The 14,625-nt window shown below is 32.9% G+C and overlaps 1 protein-coding gene across 1 annotated transcript in view; it reads right to left on the minus strand.

The window, feature by feature from the left end:
* The window catches only part of LOC145247427 (E3 ubiquitin-protein ligase HECW2-like), a 328,541-nt gene that overhangs the window by 202,006 nt on the left and 111,910 nt on the right, over positions 1-14,625 (minus strand). The window contains exon 2 of the mRNA XM_080109185.1: positions 1,161-1,771. Within this exon, the coding sequence (XP_079965311.1) occupies positions 1,161-1,443 (283 nt within the window). The 5' untranslated portion in view covers positions 1,444-1,771. The remainder of the gene's footprint in view (positions 1-1,160; positions 1,772-14,625) is intronic.

Here is a 14,625-nt window from a genome sequence, read left to right on the forward strand (position 1 = left end):
TTTGGTATCCACACTGGATTTTAGAAATTATTTTGTTGTCATCTAGATACCATATAAGACGGTGGTTAATCATTCTTTCGGACGTTTTGCATAGGCATCTTGTGAGAGCTATTGGTCTGTAGTTTTCTGGGTTTGGTGTATCTTTTCCCAATTTGGGTATCGGTATTATTGTTGCATTTTTCCAGGAAGTTGGGAAATCTTGTTTCCCATATTTTATTATAAATTTTGAGAAGGAGTTCGAGATATGAATGAACTACAGCCAATAATCTCAGAGAATGTTACTTTGATGTCCGATATTAGAATAATACAATGTGTAATGTGAATCTTAAAAATGGATTTAGATCTGCTGACCTCAAAGATGACATTTGGATAGCATACATAGTTGTGCACTGAAGACGAGACTTTGATGGTATGGCCACATTGGGTTAGCAGACATAGAACAGTGAAGGTAGCAGACCCAATTCACAAAGGAAGACCAAGAAAAACGTGGAAGAAAGTGATAAAAATGGATTTAAAGAGAAAAAGGGATAAATAAAAACTTGGACAGAGATAGGTTATTTTAAAATAAGTTTTTTAAAGCAGTCAAATTAGAAGAGAAAAAAAAATTTAAGAAAAAATTGAGAAATAATTTACGAGAAAAAAAAAATTTGAAAAGAGAAAAAAATTTGAAAAGAGAAAAAAATTTGAAAAGAGAAAAAAATTTGAAAAGAGAAAAAAATTTGAAAAGAGAAAAAAATTTGAAAAGAGAGAAAAAAATTTGAAAAGAGAGAAAAAAATTTGAAAAGAGAGAAAAAAATTTGAAAAGAGAGAAAAAAATTTGAAAAGAGAGAAAAAAATTTGAAAAGAGAAAAAAATTTGAAAAGAGAGAAAAAAATTTGAAAAGAGAGAAAAAAATTTGAAAAGAGAGAAAAAAATTTGAAAAGAGAGAAAAAAATTTGAAAAGAGAAAAAAAAATTTGAGAAGAGAGAAAAAAAAATTTGAGAAGAGAGAAAAAAAAATTTGAGAAGAGAGAAAAAAAAATTTGAGAAGAGAGAAAAAAAAATTTGAGAAGAGAGAAAAAAAAAATTTGAGAAGAGCCATAGTTGTTATTTCAAAATGGAGATAATGACACAAACAAAAAATGTATCAATGTGAAAATCAAGAAAAAGATGATCACTTACCAGCTGGAAATAATCCAATCCAGTCGTTTGCCGTGACATCTTCCTTAATGTCCCACTCAACAATCACCTGACAGTCACTACCTAAGGTAAATTCATCCTTATCCAGGGTAAGACTTGAACGTGTCTCTGGACTCCAAAGAGCAAGATTCGAATCACTGTTCGATCTTTCATGGAGAGTCAATTTGCCAACACTTGGAATCCCACCAGTTCGGCTGGTCGGCAGTGATAAATCATCAACAAAATTGAACTCGGAACTTGCATGAAACGGAACCGCATCAGCCATTGTTTAGGAAACAATGTGAGGCTAAGAACGAAAACCATATATCGAATGGCTCCTTGCAGATGGGGTCACAAGCACAGGTCCCATCATTGTCAGTACAAAGATTGAAATCATGACTTCTTTTTTTTTATATATATAGCAGATGAGAACATGTAGCCATTGTAGATGGGTTCACCAATAAATATACCGTTTGGAGGCAATCAAGCATGATTATATTTTTCTGAATTTTCTTTTCTTTTAGTATTAAATTATTTAAGATGTTGAAGAGTCACTTGTAATCCATATTTTAAAGAATCAAGTGTGGGTCTATTTTTGCAGCATATTGAAAAACCTGAAAAAATACGAAAAAGAGGGAGTTAATATATGAATAACTTGTAGAAATATCAGAAGGGTGGATAAATTGGAACACAATATCTTACAATCTATCGAGAAAACTGAAAAAAAAAAAGAAGAAAAAAATGAAAGAAAAGATTAATAATATCTGAAAGACGTAACAATATAGAAATATCAGAGGGAGGGGTAAATTAATACAGTACAATATCTTAATGCAGCATATTCATAAACCCGAAAAGATAAGAAAATATCATGAAAATATTAGGATGGGTGAAGGGTAATTTAAATAATACAATAATATCTTAATACAAGATTACATGTTTCATTAAAAATTTTCAAAGTTATGCTTTGTCAGTGTTAACATTCATATTCATCTAAACGAAAAAATGGGCACATTTCTCAATCGAATGGCAATGTCAAAATACTTTATTTCAACTGAGTTGATTCTTGTACTACCCCCCCCATTACAAAAACAAATAAAAAAATTTGTATGATGTATGTACCCGTGATGGAACTTTGATATCTTACATAAATTGATCAAGTAGTTTTATTCTCATAAAGAAAATAATTTTTCAGTGATGATTGAGAATTTGTAGCCATTACAACATAAATCTTGCAAGAATGAATTATTCTTATGTCTCTTTTTTGTTTAGATTGTTTTCAAAATGGTAGACAAGACGTGCTCTTCTGTTACAAAATAAGATTTTATTCGTAAAAATAAAACTACCTCATTTATATGATTTTTAGAATATGATTTTTTTTTAGTTACATGCACATACATTATACAGATTTTTCTTTATTTTTGCTTTTTAATATAGAGGGAATCCTGGCCAAGAATCACAGAATCAATAAACGTTCCATGCTTTTTGCTTTTTTAAATGTGATACAAGTTATAAGGCATATTAGTTTTCAAAAAGATTTTATTAAATATTTGTTATTGCATTTTTTTTTAACAATTTTGTTTCAGGTTTTATTTTCTGGCTAATATTAAGCATCTGTGTTCATGTGTTCCTGTCTTTCGAGTGACGCACTTGATTTTCAACAAGTTTGTGTAAAGGTAATTTGATTTCTTTCTTTGGTGTCTACAAAAAGTGAAATCGGTTTTGAAATAAAAAAAAAAATGGGAATATTTTGTGTTTATTCACATTTTCGATTCTTCAGTATCATTATCTTGAGTATCATTTTCACAACGTTTCGGTTGATGTAACCATCGACCTTCTTCTGGTGTATCTTGTCATGGCGCAGTGGTTAGAGTACTTGACAAAATCAATTGTAAAAGTAATATTCTCCTGAAGGTTGAAAGTCCAATTCTTAGTGTTGGCGACGGAAAAACACAATTGCGAATTACTTAGGACCTCTATCCAGTCATGGCTAACAGAACGAGAGCATGCTGTCCCTTTGAAGTAAATAAAGGGTTCAGTTCGAAATTCTATCCAAATTCCAGAATTCAACAAGATACACCTGAAGAAGGTCAGAGGTTACATCGACCAAAACGTTGTGAAAATAACACTAAAGATGAGAACGGTATTCTGAAGAATCCAAATAATATGAATAACCAGTCCTCATCTCAGAAATTCAGAAATTTAATATTTTGTGTCTACACTAAACTTTTGAATGAAATGTGTATTATTTTAAACTAATAAGATTAACCAACATCGCTTGGGGATTAGTAAGTAATTTATTTTTATAACTAAGAATTAATATCCTACTGTTGAGGAAGATCTTACTGGAAAAATTTAAAACAACCGAGTTTAAAGTACCCCCCTCCCACATAAAAAAAAAAAAATACTCTACTCCTCTAGTTGAATCTTACTTAAATACAGAAATTTTACACACACACACAAAAAAAAACTAATCGTTTTCTCTCTGAACCTAGAAAGAAAACATCTGCATACCTTTTTTTTTTTTTTTTTTTTGGTGTCTACAAAAAGTGAAATTCTTATATATTTTTTTAAACCAGTTATAAACATAAGCCTCCTCATCTTTGCTCATGAGATTGAATTTGTAATACATGATTATTTTATCTCATTATAATCAGTTATTACTAAGATAAAACCACTCTTATTTTTGGATAAAAAGATGTCAACTTGCATATATGATTATTGAAACAAACTGGACACACAGACGCTAATTTTTCTTATTTTTTTAATTAATATTTCAAGTAATAAAATTTAACAATAACATCTCAACCGCTGAAGCTGAAAAAAAACCCCACCTCATTATAGAAACAGTCAAGGATTTCCTTTCCTAATTCATTTTAGATGGCAAGGAGATTGTCAGACTTGCTATTTGCCGCAACACTTGAAATGGTTTCATTCAAATTGTTTCACTCGCTAATTTTTGTGTGACAGAATGGATATATACTTATGTATGTACAAGCGAATACACATTGGTCTTTTATTATCAATTAGAGGATGTCAGAGATGCAGCTTGGTGAGGTTTATAACCAAAGCACAAAACTTCAATTCCTGAAATTTAAATGACCAGACTCATGATTCCTAATACAAGAAATCAGGAACTATTGCTAAAGTGGAAATGGAGGTTTGATAGTGTTTAAAAATTGGAAGAAGCCAGAGACAAAGATCAAGGTTTCTGAATCTTTTTTAGATGAGGATTGATTTGGACTATTGTTCTCATTTTGAGTGAGATTTTCACAACGTTTCAGGTGTATGCTGTCAAACTTGAAACTTTCTGTTGAACTTTAGAATCTGCTCAGAATTTTGTATGGAAACCTTTATTTAATCCACGAGAATAAGCAGGCTCCCATGCTGTCAGCTCTACAAGGACGTGTGGCATAGTGAAGAAGGTACTTGGTAAAATTTGGTTCTAAGTTACACTTTTCTGGGAATTGAAAATTCAATCCTCAGGGTGGACGACGCTCAAATTACATTTATGAATTATTTAGGACTTCTAACCAGTGGAATGATGGAATGAGAGAATACGCTATACCTGAGGATTAAAGAGTACGGTTCAAAATTTTGTGCAGATTCCCCGAGTTCAACAAGATATATCTGAACAAGATTGGAAGTTATATTGACTGAAATGTGAAAATAACTTAAGATACGAACAATAGTTCAAATAATCCAAATATGAAATATCAAGGTAGTAAGTAAAATGTTCATTTTTACTTGTCGTAAAACTTTGAATTTTATTTAATAACTAGCCTGGGTGCTCAGCGTTGCCCAGGTGTTTGGAGGTGCGTGTTGAGCAAAAAAAAAAAGAAAGACAAAAGTGGTAGTAGGCAGCTAGGTTCGAACCTGTATTGCAAAGGAGGGAAAGAACGTAAAAAAAAAAGAAAAAAAAAGTGATGTCTTCACCTTTGCGGCCATCACCAAATCGGAAGTGGAGAAGGTCTAAATTAAGGCTAGTCAATCGAAAAGAGGGGATGACTTTTGAAATATCGGTGAAAAAAGCGACCCCCTCCTTGTAGAAAAGTGCCCAGTTGAGTGTGAAGGAATTAATGTTTTTAGCCATTCCATTTCTGTCTGATGAAAACCGGCTTCTTTTTTATTGCAGACCATCTACTAGTTGGGCAGTCGTGTACAAATCCCAAGAGTGATAGGAGCATTCTGACATGTCTGAAAGTGACACAATGTTAAACGAGCAAGATCAGAGATGCGCCGCTGCTTTCTACTAATCCAAGTTATGCCAACAGAACCATTGCCAGCATCCTCAAAATGAAAACCCAGATGGTTCAATACTTGAGGGAACAACTTAACGAAGTTTCTGGCCACGGTTATGGTCTTTTTTTTGTCATTTCAAGTGAGGGCCACATCATGCCACCTCACATCTTCAAAGTCAGCTTGAAAGTAAACACCAAAGTGTACGTGGATATGCTAAACAGTGTGGTGACCTCCTGATGCAATCAGGTGGATGCTGACAGACTGAGTGTGGCAGTAGGACTCAGCACCGGCTCAAGTCCAGAGACCTAGGCTTGGCTTCAGAAGGAGTGCTATGAGTTTATACCCTTCTCTCACAGTCCCCTTTCCTCTCTCAACCCGCTGGACTACTTCGTTTGGTCATACATCGAGAACATCACCAACATGACCTATCACATCACCAAAGCCAGCCTCATCGCCTCCATCCACTGAGTATTCACGAGCTCCCACCAGCATTTGTGGAAAAGGCATGTTCCAAGTTTGAGGCGGTGATTGAGGCTGAAGGCGGCTACATTGAATAGATGTCTGCTCTACTACATAATCAAGTTACCTGAAATGATTTTTTGAATAAAAGTTTTAAAATAAAGCTGTAGTGTTGTTTTCTTTAGGACAACAATTTTATTGTTCCACCCTGTACAACCAACTTGCTTTTTAAAAAGCTCAATTATTTTCACATTATTCAAGTCCTATTAAAAAATTTCAATAAGTGTCTAATGTCTACGAAATACATTGAATATGTAGCATGTTAATGAGTTTAGAAACAGCAGTAGAATTAAAACTTTTAGATCAGCTAGATTGTAGCAGTTTATAGGCCATAAAATGTTGGGAACAAGTAAGAAAAAAAAAATCACATTACTAGTTATTTTAATGGTAAATTTGATTGAAGTCGTTGTAGTTTAAGAAAATCGATTGCAATCAGCAATTTGAAACCATTTATCTGATGTATGTGGTAAGATCGACAAGGCTAAATAAGCACTAGAACAAAAAACAAGAAAAAAAAAAAAAGAAAAAAGAAACACACACACACACACACACACAAAAAAAAAGAAGATCTGTTAATGTCCCCATTGACCTCTGGTTGAATTAAAAAAGAGCGAGTTTGTAAAGCCAATCAGAAAATATAACAACAACCAAAATTAGCACTTTTTGCTCACTACATAAATTTCTTTTTCTTTACTGTAGTGATATTTTGCTTTTGTTTCCAAAAGATGATTTTAATCTTTGCCCTTTATTACCTTTCAGGAGTTTTTGGAGAGTACAAAATGTACTTATCGCAATTATTTTTTAATACTCATGAATTAATGTAAAAATAAAAAAAAAAGTCAGCCGACCCGGTTTCACTCTCAAGACCTTTTCTTCCTAAAGGGGGGGGGCAGGGTGTAACTATACTAGAAATATACATAGTCTCCCTCTTTAAAAAAAATTCCTCATTACAGCTCTTGATGAGTGAGGGCGAAACGGGTCGGCTGACTTTATTTCTACTTTTAATGTTAAAATGTTTCCCCTTCATAATTGCATAATTTATTACTTTTGTTAATAAACAGCGAGAGATATAAGCCAGTGATAGATATAATATAAGTATGTGATAAACAATGACAGAAAAGAGTGATAGACATTTAAAGATGCATCACTGGGTGAGATAATCGTAACTTATGGCTATTGGTTTAATGCCGGTTTTACATGCTAGCATATGCTGGGAACATATTTTAGAAAAAAACTTATCTCAGCTCAAGTTTCTTTGAAAGTTATTTCCTGAATTGAGACAGAACTTTTATAGACTTGATACTCTTCTTGACGGCAACCCAGTGTAGTGATGGGGACCAGCTTTTTTATTGAGACACTAAAGAGCAATTGAAATTTTTGTTCAAACACAAGTTAATCACAAAATTAAGGAATATTTTAGCATGTATTTTGTTCAATTAAAATGTATAGGAAAATTCGTAAGGGAAACAAACTTTGATTAACTCAACTCTAGAATATATATAACATAATCACACTGACACATCAGTTCTTGTTAGATCACTGAAGTTAAGCAATGCCAAATCTGATCAGTACCAGATGGGTAATCATTTGGAAATACCAGGAAACTGTAGAAGGATGTGGACACCTCCTTGCAAGAACTGCAAAACACATAACATCATCTCCTTTGATCAGGAGATATATATATATATATATATATATATATATACACACACACACACACGACTGGGAACTGCTTGTAAATTTGATATTCACTAGACTTCCTCCTTTGGAGGAAGCAGGTTCAGCTTTTAGTTGAATAACGAAATTTTTTTTTTTACATAGAAAAACATGAATGACTTGTTATATTTTAGCATCATCTAATGCTAAACTCTTTTGGAGTTTCTATTTTTGCTTGTAGCATAAAGGCAAAATATTTACTAATGGGCCTGGAAACCAGAGTTCAATCTTTAGTAGAATTATGCTAAAGACTTTATAAATAATAAAAAAAAAAATTGCTGTTTTGATTCCATTTTCTAAACACTCAGAATTATAAAATGAGAATCAAGGAGTGATCCTGAGAGTGGCGTCCTCCCAACCATCTCAGTCAAGTAGTTAATGAAAAAAGTGTTTTCGGATCGCCCACTTTGCATCCAATTCAATAAAATTGAATAATTTAACAATGATAATTATTTAATAAACTATGTAAAAAAATATTTTCGTTTTATGTATACACGTTACCATGACAATAGCCATGTGAATAAAACTATGACCTACTTTCTATGTTTAGGCCGGCGTTTTTATAAAAGAAACAGATCAAATCATAACCTTCTGGCAATACTTATCTAATATTGTTTAAAAAAAACCAAAAAAAAAAAACATTAACCTACTTTTAATGCTAACAGGATCATATTTAAAGCACATTGTGTGTGAGAGTTCATTCCGCAACTTTTGGCTGTTTTTTTTTTTTTTTAATTTTCACACAAATATACTTTATGCGTTTGGGAATGTTTAAGGAACCATCCGATTTTGACCAAAGTTAACACCCGTATACAGCCTTACATGAGTGCATTTGAGAAGTTTTATTACCACACAAACAGAAGAGCCTGGCATATAAAACCAACAGTAGTTTCTTTTTTTTTTTTTGATAAAACAGACGTGTTCAAATGAATGCTTCTTTTTGGAATACTACTGAATTATGATACTTGACTTTGGCATTTTAAACTTTAATTCAAGACATTTTATAAAATCAACAGTAGGTTCTCTACAGTGCAATGAAGACGAAAATATATTGTGAACTAAGTCACTGTGAGGAAGCATATGAAGCTTTTTCTCAATGCATTGCGGTGGGTCCCAAACTAGAGCAGGCAATTAATCAATTTGTTTGAAAAATTAGCAATTTTACCGATTTTGATGACAAAAGTATTGGAAATATGGACCATTCGTTGATCCTTATTACATTCCTGGCAACGTCGGGTTTCCTTGCTAATATATAGTTTCAACGTGTGTGTATATAAAGCTGATTTGGAACAATTTGGGTGATATTATAAGGGACATATCATTTTAAAATATTTTTTATATAAACTCAGAAATGTGTCTATAAAATGAACACTGCTCTTTAAAATGCTCAATACTAAACAGAGCTTTATAAATATTATATAAACATTTAATTTGACGCATGCAACTGCAGTCACATTTCAGCAATGGACCCTTAAAAATAATTCTCATACAATTTTACATTAAAAACACAAAACAAAACTTTTTTGCATTTGTTTCTAATTTTTATTTATTTTTTTATTTTCTTTATTTTCTTACCTGCCCATTGTCCAAATTTTTTCATTATTATCTTTTAAGTTCCAGTGGAGCATCAATCTATGAAACAACTGTAGCTGCACAAGTCAAATTTAATGTTTTTATATATTATAAAACTGGACTGTCCGTCATCCTTTCTTGTTTGCTTGAATCAGGTCTTCAACGCTCGAGCAATTCCATCTTTTAAAAAACGGGACGACAGGTGAATTATACATTTTTATTTATATAGACAAATATTACAGTCGCTACACTGAACATGTTAATGTTTCGGACAATTGGTTGGCAAAAACCACAAGTCCTTGTCAGGTGACGTAATAAAGCTTCTTGCTAACCAATTGTCAGAGACATTAGCAGGTTCAGTGTAGCGACTATGTAATATTTCGTTTCTGAATTTTTGAGATGAGGATTGGCTATATGTATTATTATTCATTGGACTACTGTTCTCATCTTGAGTGTGATTTTCACAACGTTTCGATCGATAGAATCTCAGAGTTCGACAGAAACATTCCCGAGTTCGACAAGATACACCTGAAGAAGGTCAGAGGTTATATCGACCGAAACGGTGTGAAAATCACTCAAGATGAGAACAGTAGCTCGATGAATAATAATACATATGTAATCTTTGTCTATATAAATAAAAATATTATATTTTGCTCTTTTTTATTGAGCACTCTTAATAACCTCATTTTACTTCATGAGTTTTTGTCTCTTGAATACCGTTAACTTGGTATATATACATAATTATTACTCTATTTTTTTAATACCTACAGACACTAGTGTTCCATCCTTTCAGGAATCATCACAATTACCAGTCAGGAGATTCAAACCTGGCCACAAAGCCATCTCTAACTCCATAAACAAGGAATAAACCACTTTGCCAATGTTAATCGCAGCGAGAATATAATTGAAATTAACATTTATATAAAGTGCAAATGTTATTTAAGATGGCTGAGAGTGATCATGTGATTTTAACATCACAGTCTGCACACGTGGGCTTAAGTGACAAACTTATTTCAATGTATAAATATATGTATATGGACGTGGCTCAGAGCCTAAGGAATGAGGGTGGAGAGTTGTAGGTTTTGGTTTCCATTCTAGCAGATGGCACCAAAGTCATATATATAATTTTTAATTTTGATATCATGACCATATATTAGGTTCAATATAATGATTGATAGAAAATTGTCTCTATAATAATAAATGCGTAATCTGCATGAAGTAAAATATCACATTTAAGCGTATCTTATGACCGGGCAACACCAGGCAGCCTGCTAGTACATATATATATATATTCTGTTGCCAGGATCGAATCTATGGACCTGCGTTAATCATGACACCCTGCACTGATGATTCCCGAAAGGATGAAACACTAGTGTCTGTAGGTATTTAATTATTATCATAGCTGGTGTGGTGATGATAACTCCCATCCATCCGGTCCCCCCAGTTGTGAATAGGGAAAGTAGCCTCTAGATATAGAGGTTAGCTGCGAACACATTAAATAAGCAGTCCCAGACAAAAATCACGAGTTGCCTTTTGGCAAGGCGCAGCACTTGGAAGCCACCCCAGTCAGAGTTACGATTTAGACTCGTCTGGCAGGTAGGCGACAAGGTGGTACTCCATAGATGTAATGGTGTACCGGCAACCTGCTGCATGATGCCTTTCTGAACCGGCATGTGAAGCACATGTTTGCCGCAGCGAATGATGACACCTGAAGTATGTGCAACACGAAGTTGAGCCTCGTGGATCACTTAAAACACTTTTTAGCTGGGGCTGGCTCAAACCTAATAGTGAATAATTATATGTATTTCTTTGTCCCTTCCACCTTTTTTTCAGAAACAACTGAGCTGACCTGACTAAATTTTTTAATGAACAAGTTGCAGTGAACTAAGTATTATGGTATCTGTTAGATACACAGTTAGGAATTAATAGCTCAATGTATGTAACAAATGAAAAAGCGAGCACAAATTTAACCATATTCAACTATCAATTTGGCACAAAGCACTCATTCTAAGTCAATAGGCTATAACTTTTGCCTGTAAAAAAAACTGGCAAGAAGTCTATATATATATAGGCATACAGTGACTGATTATTTGTTCCATTTTGATTTCATTTAAAAATTTATAAACTGTGACATCTGTTAAGAAATTTTTCTTGCATAACTAAATAAATGTACTTCATCGTATTAGAAAATTATAGAGACTTATTATTTAGCCATTTAATTTACACGAATGTGCTGTACATTATATGTATGCAAATTACATTACAACACTGAAGACTCTTTCGCTAAATGCTTAGAGTGGTTGAATCAGCACAGAAGGGGAGGAGGCAAGAGAAATACATTAATGGCTAAATGAGAGACAGGGTGACGCGTTCAGTTAATTACAGATTTTATTTTTTATATGGAAGTCACCACCTATCAAGCCCTGAAGGCCATTTGAGGATGAAGGTTAATGTCAAATTGTCAGTGAGACAACACACTGTAATGATTGATAGTGGCAAAAAATGAGTAGAATTTGATTATTTAAGGGGACGGCTCAACACGAACTTTACATTGGACTTAAAAACTTACCATGTTATAGTCAGCCAGAAAACAGCTCTGTGGTGTGATGTTCCACAGACAAGCAGTTCTGGGAAAGAAACTTTTGTTCATGGAATTTGTATTTAGGGCGCTTCTACACTATTAGGACAAAATTTTTAAAAATCGTAAAACTGAATTTCACATGAAAACATATTCCGCATATTTTTAAGATGACTATATCCAAAAATTACGAAAATCGATAAGGTAGAAAATTATTTATTAAAAATAAAAAATAGAATTTGATGAAAACTATCATAAGATACAGGAGAGTTCAAAAGGGCAGTAATTTTCAGTTTCGATTTAAACAAGATGGCAGCAATTTTTCACCTGCTACCACAATTAAAGTTGTTATGTTTTAATAATTCAGTAATATGCAGGTAATTCTGACTGCATAATTTGGAAGCTATAATCGTAACTTATTAAAATTGCCAAAAATATCAGTTGAAACCATTGTTTTTTTTTAAATCTGAAAACTCCTTTTATTGACTACAAAATCTCGTCCCAATAGTGTAGAAGCGCCGTGTTTAGTTTTAAGCATAAATAAAGACTAGCAAAAGTTAGGGTTAGGCACAGATAAAAGTCTGACAGAGGGAAGGATCATAGATTGAAGCTGAGACGAGCACTTGCAATGAAAGTAGTGACAGAGCTTCTTTTAATAACAGAAGCTTCAACATTAAGATTCTGTTCAATAAATGTGAATATTAGCCGACTTAATGTTTTTTTAATGCAATTCTGTTTTATATTCACTTCCTAATTTTAGCAGAACCTTTTATTGAATTCGAGTTTGCATGCTCTCATTTCGTCAGCCATAACCAGGTAGAAGTCCTAGGTAATTCACAATTATATTCAGAGTATCATTCACACTAAGAATTGAACCTTCAAGCTCCAAAAAAGTGTCACAACTGAATTTTACCAAGTACTTTATTCATGTGGACAATTCTAGTATTTGAGAGCCTTGAACATATTCTTGATTTTAGATGTACAATTTTTCTATTTAGATTTTAATTATGACTTTATTATTTATAATTAGTGATGGGACGATTCCAATATTTTTCTCAATTCTGATACAATTACAGATTCCTTACGAAATTCTTGATTCCGATTCTTTATAAACCTCTAAATATTTAACCATATAGTTGTTACTGCTCGTCCCTGATTACCATAAAAACATGTTAAATGTGCATATATTTCCATAAATGGAGGTGATCTACAGTTTTAGTTTAACTTGTAGCTTAGAATCAATAAATATATATTTTATTGTTACTCCCTGCAGTGGTAGATTGTTTGATTTTGTTAAAAAAAAAATAAATAAAAAATGATTAAAGGAATCGTTTTCAGCATTAGAAAATAGACATGTTTTTTCCAATTCTGATACCCAAAAATTTTCCATTTTTCTGATTCCAATTAATCATCCCAACACTATTGATTATTAATGGTTTCCATGTTTTATTAAATTCTATACCAGGTCCACTTAGTAGATTTTAGTCACTCAGCATACCTAGAATATGGTCCCACTTCATCAAACTTTCACAAAAACACTTGTCTAGCTGAAACCACTATCAACAATTTCCCCCACTCTTTATCTGTGCCTAACCCTAAACGTACATTCCATGAACAAAGCTTCTTAAAACTGCACATCTGTGGAACTCTTCCGTTTGCCTGCTTTCCAGCTGAATATAATTTAGTCGTTTTCAAGTCCAACATAAACAAATTCTTGATGAACCGTCCCCTTAAGTAATCCAATTTACCAAATTTCCACTACTAACGATTATTATATTGTCCCATTGACTACCGTACACTCATTAACCCTTATCTTTGAGTGGCTTCTGGGCCTTGATAAGTGGTGACTCCTATGTAAATAAATAAAAAATAAAAGTTAATAAAATATGGGCGAAAAATGAGAATAACCCTCAAGATGAGAATAATTTGAATCCAAATAATGCAAATTGCCAATCCTCATCTGAAAAATTGAGAAAGGTATATTTATTTGAATATTGAAGTGATGAAAAATAAAGTCGAGTTGAAAATGAATAAAGAGGGGAAAAAAATGTTCAAAATGTTTAAGTGATAGTATTTAATCTAAGAGAGACAACTGCGTTTTTAGTTTCTCTCTATTAATCTGTGTAATCATTTTTCGGGTGTTTCACCTTTGCATGACTTTTGCATTATTTGCTATTAATAGATCATTCATGGAAATCAAAAACGCAATACATCAAAAATAAATTTTAAACTCTTGATTAGAAATGGAACCAGCCAGAATGCATGCAATCTAAAAAAAAAAAAAGATAAAATAAAAAACTACAACAAAGCAAGTGAAGCATGCATGGTCCCCTGTGAATGCACAGTGAACGAGGCATAAAAAAAAAGTTCAGCATTGTTCGCCCCTCCTCTCATTTAGCTATAAAAGTCCTCAGGGGACGACAAATCCTGGTGAAAATGAACAAATGGTACAGCCTTAACATATGTAAATTTGAGTTCTGCACCATGCAAAACGAAAAATGTTCATTTGCATCCAATTTAGCCCGAAAAGTCTATAAGGCCTTTAACATAAATTTGAGTTCAGTACGATGCAAAACTTCTAAATAGACATACACAGAAATTTTTGGACAAATATGGTAAAATAGTCCCAAAAATGGAGTGTTTTTATTAGCCCTAAAAGAGCTCCTGGGGCACACAAAGTCTAGACAAACAAAATTATACAGAAATCAGTTTGTTACAACTTTTCACAAAGTTTTATAAAAATCCAAGCATCAATTTTTTTTTTAAAAAAAGCACAAAAGTGTCAATTTTAGCCATTTAAACCCGAAAGGCACCCCTAAGGGGGCAACCGGAGTTTTCCCAGAA

The sequence above is a fragment of the Euprymna scolopes genome, chromosome 25 (assembly GCF_053919585.1).
Source record: "Euprymna scolopes isolate OS-2025 chromosome 25, ASM5391958v1, whole genome shotgun sequence".
Classification (NCBI taxonomy): domain Eukaryota; kingdom Metazoa; phylum Mollusca; class Cephalopoda; order Sepiida; family Sepiolidae; genus Euprymna; species Euprymna scolopes.